The 20985-nt window shown below is 37.2% G+C and overlaps 1 protein-coding gene across 12 annotated transcripts in view; it reads right to left on the reverse strand.

Moving 5' to 3' along the window:
• Positions 1-20985, reverse strand: part of dnah5 (dynein, axonemal, heavy chain 5) — a 173918-nt gene that overhangs the window by 92238 nt on the left and 60695 nt on the right. For all 12 annotated transcript variants that reach the window (XM_057835036.1, XM_057835035.1, XM_057835038.1 and 9 more), the window contains 14 exons: positions 19932-20085; positions 19650-19796; positions 15599-15840; positions 15248-15424; positions 12930-13134; positions 12559-12701; positions 12198-12332; positions 11736-11858; positions 11444-11657; positions 11066-11289; positions 7271-7469; positions 6995-7167; positions 6623-6753; positions 4603-4756 (listed from right to left, as the gene is read on the reverse strand). In XM_057835036.1, the coding sequence (XP_057691019.1) occupies positions 4603-4756; positions 6623-6753; positions 6995-7167; positions 7271-7469; positions 11066-11289; positions 11444-11657; positions 11736-11858; positions 12198-12332; positions 12559-12701; positions 12930-13134; positions 15248-15424; positions 15599-15840; positions 19650-19796; positions 19932-20085 (2421 nt within the window). The remainder of the gene's footprint in view (positions 1-4602; positions 4757-6622; positions 6754-6994; positions 7168-7270; positions 7470-11065; positions 11290-11443; positions 11658-11735; positions 11859-12197; positions 12333-12558; positions 12702-12929; positions 13135-15247; positions 15425-15598; positions 15841-19649; positions 19797-19931; positions 20086-20985) is intronic.

Raw genomic sequence — 20985 nt, forward strand, 5'->3', positions numbered from 1 at the left:
AACTTGCACAATTGGTGGTTGACTAAATACTTATTTGCCCCACTGTATATGTCATCACACTTTGGAATCCTCATTTCTAATGGTTTTCTCACATTGGATTTTGTTTGTCTTTATACAAACTAAAATACATAAGGATAAAGATTTTTATATTGAAAAATTGTTGTCTGAGTCTTAAAGTCTTTCTTATGTGCATGTGTAATTATTTTATGTAACTACAGGACATAATTATTCCCTGTACGACCTGTCTAATATCATTCATCACAGCACTTTATGAGCAATAACAGCATGGGGTAGGAATACGTTGCATAATTTGACAGCAGGTGGGCAGCCAATGATTAGCCTAATAGTCGTCTCCCACGGACCTTGTAATCGAATAATTTAATAATTTACATTTTGTACTTGTGGAATAATTGCATTTTATTTTGATTAGTTTGTTCTCCTTGAATTGCTTTCCAAACTTATGATTTTTCCAGCAGTTCTATGTGAATGCAGTCAGAATTTTGTGGATTGTTGGAAACAAAACTGTGAAAGTTATATAATTTCATTTTGCTGAAATGCACAAAATACCTAATTTTATAGGCGGAGAGTGACTTTTGCGCAGTGTCAGCAATAAAATTAACTTACAAGAATGTTTAAAATAATAAGTTGAAAATGAGCATTTTTTTGTTTCCCATGATTTCTGAGGGGAATTCTAAATCAGGCTGCTTAGGACAGCTATACTTTTCGCAAGGATCGTCATCCATTGAATATGGTCCGCCCACCAGTGTCGTACCAATGTAGTTACCTCTGTCAAAAATTGTATCCCCTTGGCAGAGCCACTGCGCTGCACCGATTTGCTTGATTTCCGTGTTTTGGTGATGCAGTCATCTACAAGGTTTTAAAACATGGCCCATCCATAAAAAAGAATAAATAAAATAAAAATAAAAACTTTTTTTTTTTCTGTCGTATAAAGTAACATACGTACTGAACGTTAAAAAAGGCAATGTTTTATTGTTTTACCTATAACTGTTATTACTGGAATTCAAGTCCTGTATGGAGTGTCTCTAGTTTAATAAAAGTCGATGTCCAAAATACATAACTGTCGTTCTTTTCTGGCTTCAATTAATTGTTTAAGTCGACATACTAATGTGTGTGTGTGCGCTCCCACGGCCAGGGGATACCATTTATGACTGGGGTAACTACATTGGCAAGACACCGGTGGTGGCTCTGTTGTACAATTCGCATCTTTAGTGGGGGACATTGGAACTCCATGCACCATTTTGGCGGTGCTCTCTGGCATTCCATGGTCCAGATTTTCAATCCTTGGTTCTTGCTCAGTAGTTGTTGTTGCTTTTGAAAGCTTAGGTTTAAAAAAAAATTACACATATCCATCCTGCCTCTTCAGTCATTGGGTGGGTTTGGCTAAGCAAGCAAAGCAAATGACCGTCTAAAATGCTAGTCACATGATCTGTTCGTAAAATAATTTTGACCCATTATAAAAAAAATTTTTAAATTGTTCATTTCATTCATTTTTGTTGTTTGTTTTATTGCTTTACAACTTTTATAGACAATTCTTTTTACCGGAAAACTCTTCATTTTAAAATCACATATAGGAAAGTCAATTACATGAAATGACACTCCCCCCTTGAACTCTGCGTATGCTCAATCATCATGTTTAAAGGCTGATCATTTTAGCAAGGAGGAATTCCACTGCTCCCACATACTTTGTTGCTTAAGTATTGGGTTATGAAACTGTACAGAAAATATCTGAAACTGATATGAGGTGCTATTAACTGACACAACTTGTGGTCCATACAGAAAAAAAACTGCAAATAAAAAGTGAGATTCCCCTGTGTGCTTAAAGTAGGGTATAATGATGTGGTATAACTTGTTATACAGATCATCACCCAAACAATAATATTCTTTGAATACGCCTTTACTGAAAGCTGCTCCAATAAAGTATGAGAAATTGGGGTCTGGAGACTGTGGTAAAGAGTAAGACAGTAGTATTAGCATTTGGGATAGAAAGTCAATGGTTTTGCAGCAATGCACATTTACCACCTGGAAATCAGCAGTGCAGTTTTTTTTTTTTTTTTCATAACACTTTTTCATGTCTATTTCTGCAAATTTGCACTTGTTTATGGTAACGCAGAGCTAGAGATCTAAGGCAAAGAGGATGGAAGATAATGTTGAACTTGTTACTGGGAATGGACATAGAAGGAAAAGAAAGCTTGGTAATGGAAGTCATTTATAAAAGAAAGGGAGAGGTGAGCCAGAAGATGAGATTTAAATGGAAGGTAAATTAATCATAACAGAAAGGAGGGACTATTAGGTGTGGAAGACTAGAATACAAACATATATGGGTGTTATGGCTGGAAGAAAAGACCACTGAGTATAATTCATAAGCAGAGAAATGCACTGAAAATGCTTTTCAGAGGATGAAAAGGAGTGTTTGCATTCAACGGCTGAACATACAATCAGACAAATATTTTAGCAGATGCATTTGACCTTGAAACTATTTGCTGCTTTTGCGGATAAAAGGGAAAAAATGTCACTTGCAGCTGACATCAGACTTAAGTTCCTTTATCAAAAACAACATACTCTCAGTAAGAACTTGGCCAAAGTACAAACAACTATTGTACATCCTTTTTGGACTATTTCTTACTAAGAAATATGTTATTATATATATAATATTATTATATTATTATAATATACGTATTTCTTACTGTGGAAATGCCTACCTAGAGCAATGCTTTCTAAATCACTCATTCACCGGAAAATACCGCAGACCTACACAATATACACAGTACAAGAACATTTTAGTTTATTAAGTACTCCTTCATGATTTTTAATATATATATATTTTTTAAATAATTGTCATACTGGGGGCTTACAAAAACAAATATACATTGTGTATAGCCAATGTATTGGCTAATATCAACTGACTATCTGATGTATAAAATGAGATGCGCAAATGCTATGCTTCCAAGTGGGAATGGTTTACAGAAGGTCCTTTTTATTTCAAATATGATGTGTCCCATTCCAGAAATCACGGTGAATGCATATGACTACACTGCTGGCCAAAAGTATTGGCACCCATGCAATTCTGTCAGATAATGCTCAGTTTCTCCCAGAAAATGATTGTAGGGCTGTCAAACGATTAAAATTTTTAATCGAGTTAATCACAGCTTAAAAATTAATTAATCGTAATCAATCGCAATTCAAACCATCTCTAAAAATATTTTTCTGTGAATTATTGTTGGAATGGAAAGATAAGACAAGACGGCTATATACATTCAACATGCTGTACATAAGTACTGTATTTGTTTATTATAACAATAAATCCACAAGATGGCATTAACATTATTAATATTCTTTCTGTTAAAGGGATCCACGGATAGAAAGCCTTGTAGTTCTTAAAAGATGTTAGTACAAGTTATAGTAATTTTATTATTAAAACCCCTCTTAATGTTTCGTTTTAATAAAATTAGTTAAATTTTCACTCAAAAAATAAACTACTAGCTCGCCGTTGTTGACGTTGCCGAGCGGTGACGTCACAGCCGTTCTTCCACAGTGTCTTTAACTACGTGAGGTAGTGATTGAAATACACCACAAGGTGTCAAGGGCGAGTTTTAAATTAATCAGAGATCTAGACAAGTTTTTCTAGTGCGTTTTGCCCCTCGACTGATATCGTAGATTCCAGGTTCATTGTACCTTACGTTCATTTGAGTGTTGACATCACAACGTACGAGACCTCTAAGAGTTTGTATATTGTGACTAAATATTGCCGTCTAGTGTATTTGTTGAGCTAAACGAAATGTTTGACTAGAGTTTGACCAAAGTCTGAGTAAGTTTTATGTGTATTTTGCATTGCTATTTTGATTGGGAATGCCAGTTCTCTTTGCATTGAGCGCTTTTCTTTTTGTGAACATTATTTTTTGAAGGATAGGAATATTATTTTTGTTGTGCTTTCACTAAATGATACTGTAGCGACTTAACTGTTCTGCCCAAATGCATGATGGGAAGTTGGGCAACCATGACTGTCTGTGGTGGCTGCAAATGGTCTGTGTTCTGCGTTGTGTTCAATGAAGCGTGTTAAGAAAAAAAAAATCATCTCCTGTCAATCTTGCCCACGCTGCTCGCCACAACAGTTATGATCGTTGTGAAAGCGTTGCCACAGCTTATGCAAATAAATGGCGCAGCACCAATGAATGCCTGTGTTCACTCGCTTTTCTCTGCCTCTTAGCTCTCACTTAACAAAAACGGCGCCATTGTAGTCCGTTTGCGGCAATGCATTAGTGGGTCATTCCGCGCCGGCGTTAAACGCGTTAAATATTTTAACGTGATTGACTAAAAAAAATAATTATCACCCGTTAATGCGTTAAATTTAACAGCTCTATTGCAATCATTTAAAAAACAAATATGTAAAATTATAATGATTTAATTTTTTTTCATTCTCCTTTGTGTTTTTTCATTGGAAGCAAAATAAATGAAGATATTACTACTAAAGCATTTGTAATTGCAATCATTTTCTGGGAGAAACTGGGCATTATCTGACAGAATTGCAGGGGTGCCAATAACTTTGGTCGGCAGTGTATACATTTAAAAGAGTATGCTTCTCACCTCTCCAGATGACAAAACATTGTTCATGTATTCAAGGAAGGATTCCTCTTTGATTTCGTTGTCAGTGAAGAGGAAGCTGATGCCTTTTCCAAGCAGTCCTGCAGTCCTGTATAAACCTTTCAGGTCATCCATCAAGTTGGTCGTATTGTAGGAGCTGGAAAGGAATTAGCATGTAATCTCAATAAAATGGAATTTCTAGGAAAGTGGATTATTAGTTCTCTATAGACATAATTAACAAGGTGAGTCTGTTGTCTAAAAACATGAGGTGACCTTTCGTTGCCTTTTGCTTTATTTGTGTTTCATTTTCAAGCTATTTTGAGATATGATTCCCTAATCAAGCAGCAGCATTTGTGCTGGAAATAACCAATTTGCATTTCCAAGATAGTGGGGCTTTTTTATTTTCTGCTTAAGTGATTATCTTCGTCCATCCGCTTTTTTTTTTGTTTGTTTGGCAGTTTTGTTGAAGTACAAAGACAGATTCGAAATATAAACTAAAAGGAGACAATACTTTGAAAATAACGACTGGCATTAAAAGAATAATAATGAAATGCAAATGAATTTGCAAAAGCGTTGGGAGAGAAAGAGACTGACAGGAATGATGAGAAAGCAGGAGAGACAAGAAGATTTGGAGACAAGCTATTGACTTTCTGGTTTGCCCCACAGGGACCAAGAGAAGGAATACAAGAATATAGAATACTAAGTAGCTAAACCTATCTGCAAGGGGAATTAAAAAGGAAATCAGACGATGACAAATGCACATGAGAACAGGGGAAAGAAAGCTATTCAGGAAAAAAAGTTGGCAGGGGTCGCACCGAACAATAAGGCGAGAGGGACAAAGCTGAGACAAATGACACTGTTGAAAATGGTAGATTTTTACTAAAAGTTCAATTAAAAGGGAAATAAAACTGTCAAGTGAAAAAAAAGGAAATTGTTGAGAAATTAAAAAAACAAAAAACAAACTCAATTTACTCAATTTCTTACTCTGAGAGTCTACATTTGAATCCAATCTTGCATGGCAGCTCTGGAATTATGAATCTTAAATTGTGCTTTTCAAATTTTAGAAAATAGGACTAGCCTGAATTGCTTGAAAAGATCCCGTAGTTGTCGATGTGTTTGCTTGTTGGGGGGGGGGTCAATGGATTCAGTTCTTATTCTCATTCAAATTTGTTCCACATCTTTTAAAGGGCAACTGAGGACCTTTCCGGATTTTGGTGTAATTTTACGAATATAAACTTTAAACGAGTTCGTCAAAACAACCATGACATTATCAACACGTAATTGCAAGGATAATTTGCGTTTTTTTAGGGTGTTTTGCACTCCGTTAATGGTCCCTTCGCAAACCCGGAAGTGTGACGTAGATTCCCCGACGCAACAGGGAAGACTATCCACAGCTAGCATAGCAGCAACAACGATGTCAGTGATATTTCCACCAAAGGTAACCATTCAGGATCGCTCTTTCGTGACGCTACCGATGGCAAAGGCTCCCAGAAAAGATTTGTAAAACCAAGGTTGCATTGTTGTAGTTTTTCCAAGCTGTCGTGGCTGAAATGATGAAAACAATGAGCCGATTGGGGACCTGTATGCATGCTCACAAAAACGGTCCAAACCTTTGCAGAAGTTTTTTTGGACCACTCCGAGAGTCTCGAGTCTTCCTGTGAGCAATTCATCGCTACACATCGAGATGGCATGACGAATCCCGTGAGTAAAACCCAGAAAATGTTTTTAATATAAGGCGAGGATAGCGTGGTGCTAAATTTCCGTGTTCAGAGTGGTGGTGAGGCTTCCTGGAAGTTGTGTCATGAGGTAGCGGTCGGCAGGACGGCGCGTCCCTCGTTGCTATGGTGTTGCTATGGCCATAACTCAAAAACTACGCGGTCAATTATTTATTTTATTATTTTTTTTATGTGACTTTTTGAGACAGCAAATGATGCATTTAATACAATTCAACTAAGTAAAGCACTCAGGAGCGAAATCCGAAAAGCTCTTCAGTTGCCCTTTAAGCGTATCAAAGTAAGAGTACCGTGTAAGAGTGATCTGGAAAATCTTGTATCCAGCGATGAATGAGGCCAGTCTGGTCAAGCTCTGTTTTCCTGAACCTCCAACACCAACCAATAAGGCATTACCGCCGGGTGTCCGGATTATTCTTGATATCTAGCATAAACCACACAATCTTTTATATTTACCTTCTAATACAATCGATGCAAAGGTACAGAATGCTACAGTAAGCATTTCCACCCCCCAAAGTGCACTTGTATAGCACTTACACTTCAAATAGGTACTTTGATATTCCAAAAATGCGAGCAGATAGGAGTTTTTAATGCAACACTGGAGTCCTCATTGATTTAAAAAAAAAAAAAAAATCCATAGAGACTGAGAGTGAGGCGTACTTTACCTTGACCAAATGTATCATTGCATCCTGAAAGAAGACCATGTCCATGGCAGCACCCCTAACACTCTCATTGTAAAGATCGAGGAACATGTTCAGTCTGTTCTTTAAGCTCTCAAATGTCTCAATTGTCTCGTACACTTTGGGTAAATCCATATCAGAATCTTCAGGCTCCTCTCCTTTTAATGAAAATATTTCACATTAAGGCAATGACAATCTCAATGTCCCAAATTGCGTTACTGCAATGCAGTGTTGAAATTCCATATAATCATATTACGCTACCTGTTGCTTCAGGTGTGTCACGCAGAAAGTCAACAAAATATTTATCCACACCGAGGTCCACAATGCTTTTGTGCTTCTCGCCAAGCGTGTCCCCTACCAGTTTTGCCAAAGCTAGGTCAAACCACTCCACTTCTTCAGGCATAATAAATCTGTCAGCTATCACACGTTTGCATTCATGCTTCCATAATGCCAACAGCACCTGAAAAATGATTGACTGAAATTAAAAGTCAGTTAGGAGACGTCTGCAGGCTGTCATATTTGAATGCTACATAATTTTGACCGAGAATATAAATTTAGGTTACCTTGAGGCAATATTTTAAAGGGAACCTTGGACTTAAAGACTTGTAGGCTCTAATAAACCACAATTGCTCTCTTTTACTAAAATATGTTATTAGAAACACATAAATATTGCCATTAATTTAAAAATCTAGAATATTTAGTACATTTTTTGACCTGCAGAGGGCACCATGTTTTATGCGTGCAATGGACGCTCGGGGTGATAGCATTGTTTGTCACTTTCACTAGACGAACAGTACCTGTTTTCTGCAATTCCTTCTACGCGGCAAGACATTCAATACATGCGCACATCGGTTAAAAGCCTTGAGTACTTTCTATTTGTGTTTTTATTGAGTCTTTTATTACCTTTTAATTGCCTCAAAATACTTTTTGCATGTGCTTCTCTGTCATACTTTTAAGCATTGTGCTTTCTTGTGGTAGGTTTCAAGCAGATTGTTGATCTGTTGATATAAATTTAGGTTACCTTGAGGCAATACTTTAAAGGGAACCTTGGACTTTAAGACTTGTAGGCTCTAATAAGCCACAATTGTTCTCTTTTAGGCAAGGCAAGGCAAGGCAAATTTATTTATATGGCACATAGCACATAGCACATAGTCTATCCTTTGATTCACTGGAAGTCAGTGTAGCGATTTCAAAACCAGTGTAATGTGGTCCAGCTTCCTTGTATTTGTGAGGCCTCTGGCTGCAGCATTCTGTACTAGCTGCAGCTTCCTAACTGATTTTTTATCAAGACCTGTAAATGTACCGTTGCAATAGTCCAATCTGCTGAAAATGAATGCATGCATAAGTTTTTCCATGTCTTGTTGAGTCAGAAGCCCCTTAATTCTGGTTATATTTTTTAGGTGGTAATAAGCGGATTTAGTGACGGACTTTAGATGGCTATCAAATTTTAGGTCTGAGTCAATAATTACGCCAAGGTTTCTGACTTGATTTGTAGCTGTAAGTGACATTGTGCTAAGTTGGCTGCTTATCTTTGACCTTTCCTTTTTTGGCCCAAAAATGATCACCTCTGTCTTCTCCACATTTAACTGGAGAAAATTCTGGCACATCCATTCATTGATTTGATGAATGCATTTACTCAGGGAGACTAAGGGACTATAATCATGTGGGGACACAGAAATGTACAGTTGTGTGTCTTCTGCATAGACGTGATAGGAGATATCATACTGTTCCATTATCTGAGTTAACGGAAGCATGCAGATGTTAAATAAGAGTGGTCCAAGAATTGACCTTTGAGGGACTCCACACGTGAATTTACTTTACATGTGAATTTTACTAAAATATGTTATTAGAAACACATAAATATTGCCATTAATTTATAAATCTAGAATATTTAGTACATGTTTTGACCTACAGAGGGCACCATGTTTTATGCGTGCAATGGACGCTCGGGGTGATGACGTTGTTTGTCACTTGTTACTCTCACTGATTCATACGAATACTTAGGAATTTGGATTGACAGTAATTTATCATTCAAAACTCATATTCATCACCTAATCCATAAATTTATGTAAATTTAAACTTAGCTTCCTGTATAGAATCAAAGGCTGTCTGTCAACTTCTAACCGAAAAACCATTGTATTCTATTCTTTTGTTTCTGTTCTTGATTATGGGGACATCTTGTACTGTCATGCAGCTCCATCAACTCTTCAACAGTTAAACCCGGTTTATCACAGTGTACTACGTTTCATCACCAATGACCATTTCTGCATTCGTCATTGTACCCTTTATCAAAATGTTGGTTGGTCCTCACTACAGTCAAGAAGAAATATCCACATCATGTTATTCATCTATAAGGCTTTACTGTGCAAACTTCCTAACTACCTCACATCTCCTGTCATTCAAATCCAGTAACTACAAAACACGATCATCCAACTACTTAACCCCAAACATTCCACTCACACGCACTAATGTTGGCAGAACTGGCTTTAGCAACTATGCTCCTCTTAAATGGAACGAATTGCAATCTAGTCTTTAAACTACAGTCAATCATTCATCTTAGTGATTTTAAATCTCTTTTGTCTGATGTTTTTACTGATTATTGTAACTGTTTCCGTTAGTGTATTTTGTGTTGTTTGATATTTGTGAATGTTTTTTGTGCTCAGGCCTCTCTTGTAAAAGAGATATTAATCTCAATGAGACTGCCTGATAAAATAAAGATTAAATTAAATAAAATTTAAGAAATAAGACGACCCCCTCTTTTTCAAGACTCAAGTTTAAAAAACCAAATTAACTTTTATACAGAAAATAGTTATCGTACATCTGAAACAAATGATTATAACAATATTTCTGAGAGAAAAAGGATGTTATTTTGCCTCATTCAAATCTTAATATCTGAACATTTAAATATGTAAACTAAAGTCCAATCACATTCGTAAATGAATGGCTTCTCGTTTTTGAATTGTAAATAAACTAATCTATTGTGATAAAACAACAAAATTGCAATAACTGCATTAACCATCAAAGTGAAGTCTAACTAACTGTAGTCTTGAAACAAATCTGAATAAGGAAAAACATTGCAATAAAATAATGCAAACTGGTTAAACTAGTAGCTGAGATCTGCCATGACAGAACATCGCTTCAATGATATCTGGCTCCATCTAGCGTCGTGAATGGGGAGAGTAGCTGAGATCTGTCATACCAGAACATCGCTTCAATGATATCTGGCGTCATTTAGCGTCGTGAATGGGTATAATGTCTAGAACGCGAATATAAAACGACCCCCTCTTTTTCAATCTTATTTCAATGCAAAAACACCGTCTTATATTTGGGCCAATCTGGTATTTAAACCACCCTTATTTGATATTACAACGTTAAGTGTTTACTTAAGGCATCTTTAGTATGTTCTGTCTGCATGCATCAAAACAAAACAAGCTGAAATAGCACTGTAGTACTTTGGCTGTCAAATTTGCCTCTTGTAGCACGTTTCGCTGGTGAAGCATATTTTGACAGAAAAGTTTTTTTTTTCCTACTCTTGTCTCGTCTCATCCCGCCTTTCCTGTTCATTTTTCTTTTGCTGCTCGTTTTGTGAAATATCGCCAGTGCTATCATGCTCAATAATGTTCCTCTCAGGTTCAAATTGAAAGGGATGGAGAGAGTTTACGTCACTAAAGTCATACTCTGAAAGCCCGGCAGCGTACCCTTGTGATGTCACCGTCCTGCAACGTCAACAAAAACGGCGACCTACTACTAGGTAAACTAATTTTACAAATTGTATAATAACGAAAACATCAAGAGGGGTTTTAATATCAAAGTCTTTTAACTCATAATAACATTTATCTTTTAAGAACTACAAGTCTTTCTATCCGTGGATCCCTTTAAACAACAAGGTTGTCAGCAGTATTTGCTGTATGCTAGTTCTTATTATACACTGGACTGTCTTAATCATTCTTGAAAAAATGATTTTCCTTTCCTTATCTCTTGATTCCTATCCACCCGTGGCGTGAATTATGTTAAGTGTTTGTTGAGCCATTTCGTGAGACGGATACATCGTCTCACCTGGGTGGAATTAACCACCTCTGCCGTTGTATTAAGCATGCCTTGCCAGACCCTTGAGAGATCCCGAAGGTTGAAAATGTAATGGAACTTGGCAGGAGTTGGAAGCATCTTAATCTTAGTTAGCTGCCAAAGATGACGAGTCATGGACACCAGAGAGGACACTGTGCTTTGAACATCATCAGAAAAACTGCGACGAGCACAGAAGTAGCCTTCACCAATCACACCTGCAAGAAACAACAAGTTGACGACATAAAGTGAGTTACAAATTAGAAGTCAAAACATAAAGGGACATATAAATTGTCTACAATATAATCTGATGGTGGCATAGCTACATTTTTTAATCCATAGAGATTCTGTTTTGGTTTATTTTATTATTACCAAATATCTTGTCAATGGAGGAATTGGAGGGAAGTGTACAGTTAAAGATGGAAAACTGTCTTTTGAGTCTTTGTGGGATGTCATTACGCCCTCCTCCGGGATGTATCATAGCTGCAAGGAACTGGACGTCAATGATTCCAGTGAATTCTCCTGGTTTTTCCAGGTTGAAAAAGCCATTCTGGTCCATTAGCTGACGAACAATTTCATTTGTCACCTGTGTCCAAAATATTATATAAACATTATTTTTATTTTTTTAAAATATAAATACAAAAATGTTACTTTTATCCCAAACCTGATCACCCCACTCATTGATGACAGGCATGTTGACATCATCGATGAAGACTGACATCTTTTTCCCAGCAGGGGGTCCATAAGTGCTCCCCATCCTCTTATCTACATAACTCTCAATAGTTCGCTTAAAAGGAAACAGGACACAATTAAGAGACATATTTCTAAAGAAGAAGACAGGGAAGAATGTCGATGAAAAAGATGTTGTGGCCTTTGGGATATGAATAATCCATCATGACAGTGTAATCAATATACTACTGAGCCATGGACAGGGACAAAATGGTGCTCTCAATTTCAGCCTGCACACTTTCATTCAGGCAACCTAATCAATACCACTTTAAATATTATACCTGTTTCCATCATATTGTATCATTTAACTTGCTTATTTTATGACAACTCTAGAGCATTAAGCATGGTGATATTAATACAGAACGTGGCAGAAAACTAAATTGGTACTGTACTGTACCTGGAATATGAGTGGTGTAGTGGCAGAGGAAAAATTAAGACTCTTCCCCATGTGTGTCTCGGAATGGAGCTTAGACATATAGCCCTTCATCATGACCGTCTTGGCTGTACCTTGCTCTCCAATAAGCAAAACTGCCTAAAAATACATGTTTCAGTGTTAGTACTTGTGAGAAATGTACAAATGAAACACCACCCTACCCTTCAACAACAACAAAAAACAATAGCTTTGCATTGCGTTTGCTTCACACTAATTTCAGACTCTATGCATTGTTGGCATAAAGAATGGTAAACAAAGGGGGGGGGGGGGGGGGGGGGGGGACTTTTTTTTTGTTTGTTTGTTTTTTTTTGTTATTAAACATCACCTTGCCCTGCCTGGCAATGGTCTGTATCAGGAAGTCAGTTCGAACATTGTCAACATTGGGAACCAAGATGGAACTGTACTCTGGGGTTATTTCTGATGGATAAACATATTCCTCCACTTGTGTGCACCAGTGGACCCACTGACCTAGAATAAAATACAAATATTACAGCACACAGCAGTTATCTACATGTTGATGAGAAAAAAAATCATTCTAAGTGAAGGCACGGCTTAATGTTTTGCACATCTAGCTCACAGTTTCAACTGAGGAATTTGTAGTTACCCCCCCCCCCCCCAAAAAAAAAATGCATGTTATATTTAAATAGACTCTGAACTGCCTGAAAAGTCTCTTAAAATGACTGCACTCCTGTCTACCGTCTGATGTGACATAATAGTCGAACATGGTGTCTTCACAGTCAGGAGGGATATCAGGCAAGTTTAGATGGATACTGTCATGTCCTCTTAGCCACATCTCCATTTTCTTGCGGTTATCCAACTCAAGGACAGCTCCTGTGCTCCACATCAAGGCAAATACATACAGTCGCTCCAAGTGCTCTTGAGATAAGTCGACATACTGTTCCTGTGAAGAAACACTTATCAATAGTATAACTTAGAGGAAGGATGAACGATTATCATCAATCAATCAATGTCTTTTTGGTTTTACTATAAAAAAGTAAATGCACTTACAATAAGGGAAAAAGTGGTAAACCCATATTGGCTAGTTAACAAGCAAATTTAATGGAATTTGCATGTAAAATGTTCGAAAATACTGCATATAGTGTTTTTATTTTTCAATCAGTTAATGCAAACATCTTTGATGTGAAAGATGTTGTACAATGTATAATGTAATAATGTGTAGAAGATGAAAAGTAACCCCAATTACTTTGCTGAGGAACTAATAATGAGTGACTGAGTTACTAACTCAATTACTTTTTAGTATTTTGTAACTGTAACTACCATATTTTTCGGACTATAAGATGCACCTGAGTATAAGTCGCACCAGCCATAAAATGCCAAACGAAGAGGAAAAAAACAATTAAGTCGCACCTGAGTATAAGTCAAATTTTGGGGGGAAATTTACTTGAGAAAATCCAACACATCGAACAGATATGTAATCTTGAAAGGTATTTTAAAATACAAAAACTATAGAGAACAACATGCTGATTAAGTGTACAGTATGATATGATGAATGTGGCCGGTATGTTAACGTAACATAACTATTAGGAGTTATTCCGATAACTATAGCATAAAGAACATTCTAACAATTTTATCAAACCATCAGTGTCACTCCAAAACACCAAAATAACATGTGAAATTATATAATAAATAGTGCTGTCAAATTTATCGCGTTAACGGACGGTAATTAATTTTTTAAATTAATCACGGGTTTAAATTTTTGACGCAATTAACGCATGCACGGAATGACCCGTTCATGCGTTTACTCAAACAGTTTACAATGACACCATTTTATCACATGGAGAGCAAAAAGGCAGAGAAATGCGAGTGGACACAGGCGTTCATTGGACTGCGCCTTTTATTGGCTTAAGCTTTGGCAACTCATTCATAACAAATAAAAGTATTGTGGCGAACGACGTAGGGAAGAATGACAGGAGACGATCTTTTTCTTAACACGTTTAAATGAACACATCGCAGATCATAATACCATTTGCAGCCACCACTAACAGTTGTGGTTGCCCAATTTCCCATCATGCAGTCCAGCGGAACAGTTAAGTCACTACAGTGTCATTTAGTGAAAGCACAACAAAAATAATATTCCTATCCTTCAAAAAAATAATGTTCACAAAAAGAAAAGCGCTCAATGCAAAGAGAACTGGCATTCCCAATCAAACTATCTATGCAAAATACACATAAAACCTACTCAGACTTTGCCGTGGCTAGATCTCTAATTAATTTAAAACTCGCCTTTGACACCTAGTGGTGTATTTCAATCACTACCTTACGCAGTTAAAGACACTGTGTAAGACTTCCCGCTCGGCGACGTCAATAATGGCGAGCTATTAGTTTATTTTTTTGATTGAAAAAAAATTTTTTAATTATCAAATGAAAATATTAAGAGGGTTTTTAATATAAAATTACTATAACTTGTACTCAAATGTATCTTTTAAAAACTACAAGTCTTTCTATCCGTGGATCCCTTTAGCAGAAAGAATGTTAATAATGTTAATGCCATCTTGTGGATTTATTGTTATAATAAACAAATACAGTACTTATGTACAGTATGTTGAAAGTATGTTTATGTCCGTCTTGTGTCTTATCTTTCCATGCCAACAATAATTTACAGAAAAATATGGCATATCTTAGAGATGGTTTGAATTGCGATTAATTACAATTAATTAATTTTTAAGCTGTGATTAACTCGATTAAAAATGTTAATCGTTTGACAGTCCTAATGATAAAGTGTTAATAATTTCACACATTAGTCGTTCCAGAGTATAAGTCTACCCCCTGCCAAACTATGAAAAAAACTGCGACTTATAGTCCGAAAAATACAGTAATTACTTTTTTAAAGTAAGATTAACAACACTGAACATGCAAAGACACAAAAAGCTCCACAATCATACATTGAATTGCTTGATTAAAACCTTGAAAATAACATTTTGAATGTACAAAGGAGAAAAAACATGAGAAAAGCCTGCGCTTTAATTGGAAATGTTGAGCAACATCACCCCAACCTTTGTTGGTATGAGTCCTTGCAGCATGTTGATGCATTGCATGATGACAAAAGCCTCAAGCAGGTCTATTTTAAACTCAAGTGACTGTACACAGAAGCGGTATAGTTTGGTGAAAGATGACGAGAAGAGGCCCCTCAGAATCTGTACCTCCTGGGGGCACCGTTTTTTCAACCACCCCTGGACACACAATTAACAATGTTAGGCTTTTTTACAACATTCTTCTTCTGTACTGTATGTGTAAGTTTCATCTAAAAAAAAAAGATTTTATTGCATTTCATAACATTATTAGTATCACAGTCATGTTCTGCTCTGAAACAAACTAAATGCAATGAATTTGTTATATTTAATCACCTCTAATATAGGGCTCCAGCTGAGCACAGAAGAGCTCATGAACACCATGCCGTTGCGTGATACAGTAGCTGGAGAAGCATTGTCGATGTTATGTGGCTCAAACACCACTTTACAGTTGAGTGCCATGGGTATACGGTCTCCATTTGCCAATGTAAGAGTTCTGTTGTCATCCAAAACCGAGTTAAGATTCTCTATCCAGATTGCATCAACTGGCCCATCCAGGACAATCCATATGTGTTCTCCTGAAAGGTTTTGAAGCAAGATTTACACTGGGTGAAATAAAATATTGATTGTTTTGGATTATAAATAAAATAAATATGCAGTGAACGACACCATTAGTGCATCGAAATGATGGAACCACAAGCCTCAGAAGAATTAGTAGCTGGAGCAACTTTTATAGCATGGATGAATGGTCCTTCTTGTGTGGTGAGCAGCAAGCAGAACATAAATGTGAACATATAAAAGCCAACACATTCTATGGACTGTAAATTCACACCAGTGTACGCATACATCTTTAATGAATGCCCTAAGAAGATAGGAAGATAAAACAAACTCTAGTGTGGTGAGCTAGGACTGCAAGGACATCCCTAGGCAATTAAACTTTTCTGCGACATACAACATTACAGGTTTTCACACAGCTCTCTGTGAAAAAAAGATGCCCCTTCATCTACAAGGACCCGAAAGAATCATGGGAGAAATCAGTTCTGAGCTCTCCAGGGGCACTCTTTCATGTTTTTCATTTCTTTCCCTCATGCAACTAAGCAGAAAAGATGCATTTCTAATGCCATTCTTTCTGTGCACCAATGATACCAACCAAGGGCGTAGGTTTGGTCTCAACATTGGTAAGGACGCTATAACAGCATGACATGCATGTACATTTTTTGCTGGGGACAGGACATTAATAACACCAAACAGATTAGGTAAACGGGGGTCAGAGCTACATTTCCTACGAAAATGCTGATGAGTTTCCTACGTAAAAATTAAAAAAGTTAAAAATTATCATTTTCATGGGAAGAAGTCATTTTTCAAAATAGGGGAATCCTATTGGTTGGTTGGTTGTTTTTTGTGTTTTGGGGGCTGGGCGCTGTGGGTGGGGAGATAGAGTGGTATGAAAAAGTATCTGAACCTATTGGAATCTCACATTTCTGCATAAAATCATCATCAAATGTGATCTGAACTTTGTCAAAATCACACAGATGTAAAAACAGTGTCTGCTTTAAACACTGCTAAAACCACCCAAACATTTATAGGTTTTTATATTTTAATGAGGATAGCATGCAAACAATGACAGAAGGGGGAAGAATAAGTAAGTGAACAATCTGCCTCAGGAGACTTAAAGGTGTGTGCCCAATCACTGCTGAGTGGTTTAAAGCTGCCCTGCCCACTATAAAACACACACCTGGTAAGAATTGTCTTGATGAGAAGCATTGTCTGATGTGCATAATGGCTCGGTCAAAAGAGCTGTCTGAAGACCTGCGATCAAGGATTGTTGATTTGTATAAAGCTGGGAAAGGATACAAAACCATCTCTAAAAGTCTGGATGTTCATCAATCGACAGTCAGAAAAGTTGTCTACAAATGGAGAGAGTTTGGCACTGTTGCTTCTCTCCCAAGGAGTGGCCGTCCACCAAAGATGACGGCAAAAGTTCAGGCAGAATACTCAAAGAGGTAAAAAAGAACCCAAGAGTGTCTGCTAAAGACTTACAGAAATAACTGGCACAGTCCAATATCTGTGCACACATAGACTATTTGTAAAACTATAGCTAAGAATGGTGTTCATGCAAGGACTCCACAGAGGAAGCCACTGCTGTCTAAAACAAAAATTGTTGCTTGATTAGTGTTCGCAAAAAGGCATTTGGACACTCCACAGAAGTTGTGGCAAAATATTTTGTGGAAAGATGAAAACAAACTTGAATTGTCTGGGAGTAACACACAACGTCATGTGTGGAAGAAGAATGGAACAGCTTACCAACATCAACACCTCATCACCACTGTGAAGCATGGTCGAGGGAGCGTCATGATTTGGGGCTGTTTTGCTTACTCAGGGCCTGGACAACTTGCAATCATTAATGGAAGAATGAATTCAAAAGTTTATCAGGGTGTTTTGCAGGAAACCAGAGGCCGTCTGTCAGACAGTTGAAGCCAAAAAGAGGATGGGTGCTGCAACAAGGCAATGATCCAAAACACAGAAGTTAATCAACTTCAGAATGGTTTCGGGAGAACAAAATACACGTTCTGGAGTGGCCAAGTCAAAGTCCAGACTTGAACCCCATTGAGAGGCTGTGGCATGACCCAAAGACAGCGATTCATGCCAGAAATCCCAGGAATCTGACTCAACTACAACACCTTTGTAGAGAAGACTGGAACAAGATTAGTCCTGATGGATGTGCCAGACTGATCTGCAGCAACAGGAAGCGTCTAGTTGAAGTTGCTGCCAAAGTATGTGTGTGTGTGTGTGTGGGGGGGGGGTACAAAATATTAAATGTGATGGTTCACTTTCTTTTTTTTCCACCTTCTGCCATTGCTTGCATACTATCCTCATTACAATATGAAAACGTATAAATTAGATTAAACTTTTTATCTCGATTATTATAAATGTATGATTATCTGAAAATGATGTCTGTTGACAGAAAATAAATGAATACATTTTAATGAATGAATGCACTACTAGGTATTTGGTTTAAAAAGTGTAAAGTCACAACATGCTCTTCTAGTCTTCTTTCCTTCTAAACCAGGCTGTTTACAAAAAGAAAAGTAGCAGCATGTGTTCTTTTGACTGTCAACACTTTTCCTTCTAAACACAGACTGGGTCCTGGGACCTCTCTCACTAAGCAGCTTCTTGCACCAGGTTTGCTGGTTCTATAGCTTCTAGCAGAGTTCACTATATTTCTCACAGTTCAATTAACAATAACAGTACAAAACACATTGCAGATTTTAAATTAGACCGTAAATAAGCCTGTCAATCTTACTTTCAGCTAGCTATGTTTCTTATTTCCGTAAGTCAAATTTACTTCTAGCAGTGGCAGATAATTTCACCTATTTTATAGTAGAATTAAACTGAAATCAAGGGAATTTCACTCGTTTTAAGGAGGTATGTTTTTGCAGTGTACCCGAGTTCTGTAGGTTAGCAAGTTCACACAGTTTAATGCTATGCAAACTCTGATGCCGGTCGGACTGTCAGTAGCAAAATTAGTAGTGCGTTCCCCACCGTTCACAACACTGACGTCTTTTTACATTACTAGCAGTGGCTGCTGCCACTGGTGGTGGTGGCAGAAAAGGACTTCCAATATCCCTCCTCTTCGAAGGGGGCGCAGGAGGAGGCATGTAGACATGAGGTTATGTGTGTGCGTTTTTGTTGGGGGTGGTTCAGTCATCAGCCAATAAAACGTGTGTTTGGTTGGGTGGGGGGCTTGGAGATGGACCAGCACATTCAGCAAGAAAAAGGGGTTAATGTAAATCTGAACATATTGAGAATAATTTACTTAATACTGGTAGGGTCAATTCTATCAATACAACATATGGAAAGACAGTCTAAATGACCTATATAACTGAAGTCATTATATAATGCAAATGAGGTTGCTTAAAAATTGGTGGGGACAATTTGAGCATCCTGAAAAGTTGGTCATGTTTTGTCCCTACCGTCCCTATGCAAACCTACGCCCTTGATACCAACTACTACCTCCTTATCCTCGTACAGAATATAAAGTCTGTCGGAAAAGTTCCAGCACTGGTGTCGGCAAAGAGTGTTAAGTGTTACCATTCAATGTGGAGCAGACAACTAACCACTACTTGTACAAAAGCATCACCACACTTCTTGTACAAGAAGAGCAGAGAAGTGCTGGAACAACCTTCATATTTATCCATACCTTTTCATAAGAACCCCACCCCCCAATTTACAAACACACAAGAGGAAATTATTTCTTTAAATGTTACATTGTCAATGTAATTCTACATCTAAATTTATATTTTTAATATCTTTATATTCAAATGAATCATAAATGATGGAATAGCGATTTGATAAATGTGTTAACAGTCTTGTCACTTTCTCTGACCTTTCTTCGCCTTCAGTGTTTTCCTCCAAAGTGTTGAGAAGATGCCATCGGTCCAGTCATTTGTAGCCACATCAAGTCGACCAAACATCTGAGGCGCAGTGATGGCTTTGGGGTTCATGCGCATCTCTCTGTGAGGCTGACCGCACTCTGTGAATCAGGACAAGGACATTTTTTTCCCCAGAGCATCAAAATTCTTCAACATCATAACTTTGTGTTTTTACATGGACCTCCTCATTTGTTTTTAAATGCGTGACCAAATTTGACACTGTGTTAATCTCCCACCTGTCATCGCCTTCATCAGTGTATGGATACAAGTTGTCTTCCCTGCACCACTGGGACCCAGGGCCATCATGCCGTGACGGACCCTCTGAGTCTCAAAGAGCTGGATGATCTTCAGTTTCCAGGGTGGATGACAGATAAGACCTGCACCTTCAACCTGAAAAAAAAAAAGATTATATTGAAATCTTTCCATTCCTTTTTTTCGAATGCATAAATACTGCTTTCAACACAGCCATGCAGAAATGTCACAGGATGAGAATGGAATTATATTAGAAAAGAAAGATACAAACCAATAGTTTATAATCTAGAACAGTATGTACTTCAACAAAACGATCAACACCTTGCTGCAGTGGTGAAAGTACATTTTTGTGTATCTTTACTTCATTTGAGTACAGATATGAAGTGGTACTTTTGACTTTTACTTCACTACATATTACAGCAAGTATCTGTACTTTTTACTCCTCTACTTTTCAAATTGTCTTTTGTTTGTTTTCTATTTTTCTCATTGTGAATTGATAGTTTCGTTTTCATGCCTCTGGCTCAATTGATAAGCCCCGTGCAACTATACCGTAACTGAGCACTAGAGGCAGCAACACGAGTACAAGGAAGATTAGGCAAGTGAACAAATATTGACCAATAAAAACCACTACACTCTTTTATAGTAGGTGGCAGTATGCACCTTATGGTTGCTTGCAATGCGCCGTAAAGTTTTGGAGTTTTTCAGGTTGTTAAGCTTATGTTTACAGTGCAGTCAATTTTATTGCTTGTTTTTTTTCAGCACAGTTTTAAATTAAAGTGAGTAGTCAATGAATTTTCTGGTTCTTTCTTTGAATATTGACTCAAATCTCTGTATGTCAGTGCATCAGGAGAAAATACTTTTCCTTTTTACGTGTAAAGTAAATTTTAAAGCAGGTACTTTTGTACTTGAGAAAATTTTTCTTAGATACTACTAATATAACTTTTAATTAAGTATTTTTTTGCACCTGGATCTGTACTTTTAATGAAGTGAAAAAAGAAAAAAAAAGGGATTACTTCATCCACCACTGCCTGAGTGAGA

Source organism: Corythoichthys intestinalis, chromosome 4, assembly GCF_030265065.1.
Source record: "Corythoichthys intestinalis isolate RoL2023-P3 chromosome 4, ASM3026506v1, whole genome shotgun sequence".
Classification (NCBI taxonomy): domain Eukaryota; kingdom Metazoa; phylum Chordata; class Actinopteri; order Syngnathiformes; family Syngnathidae; genus Corythoichthys; species Corythoichthys intestinalis.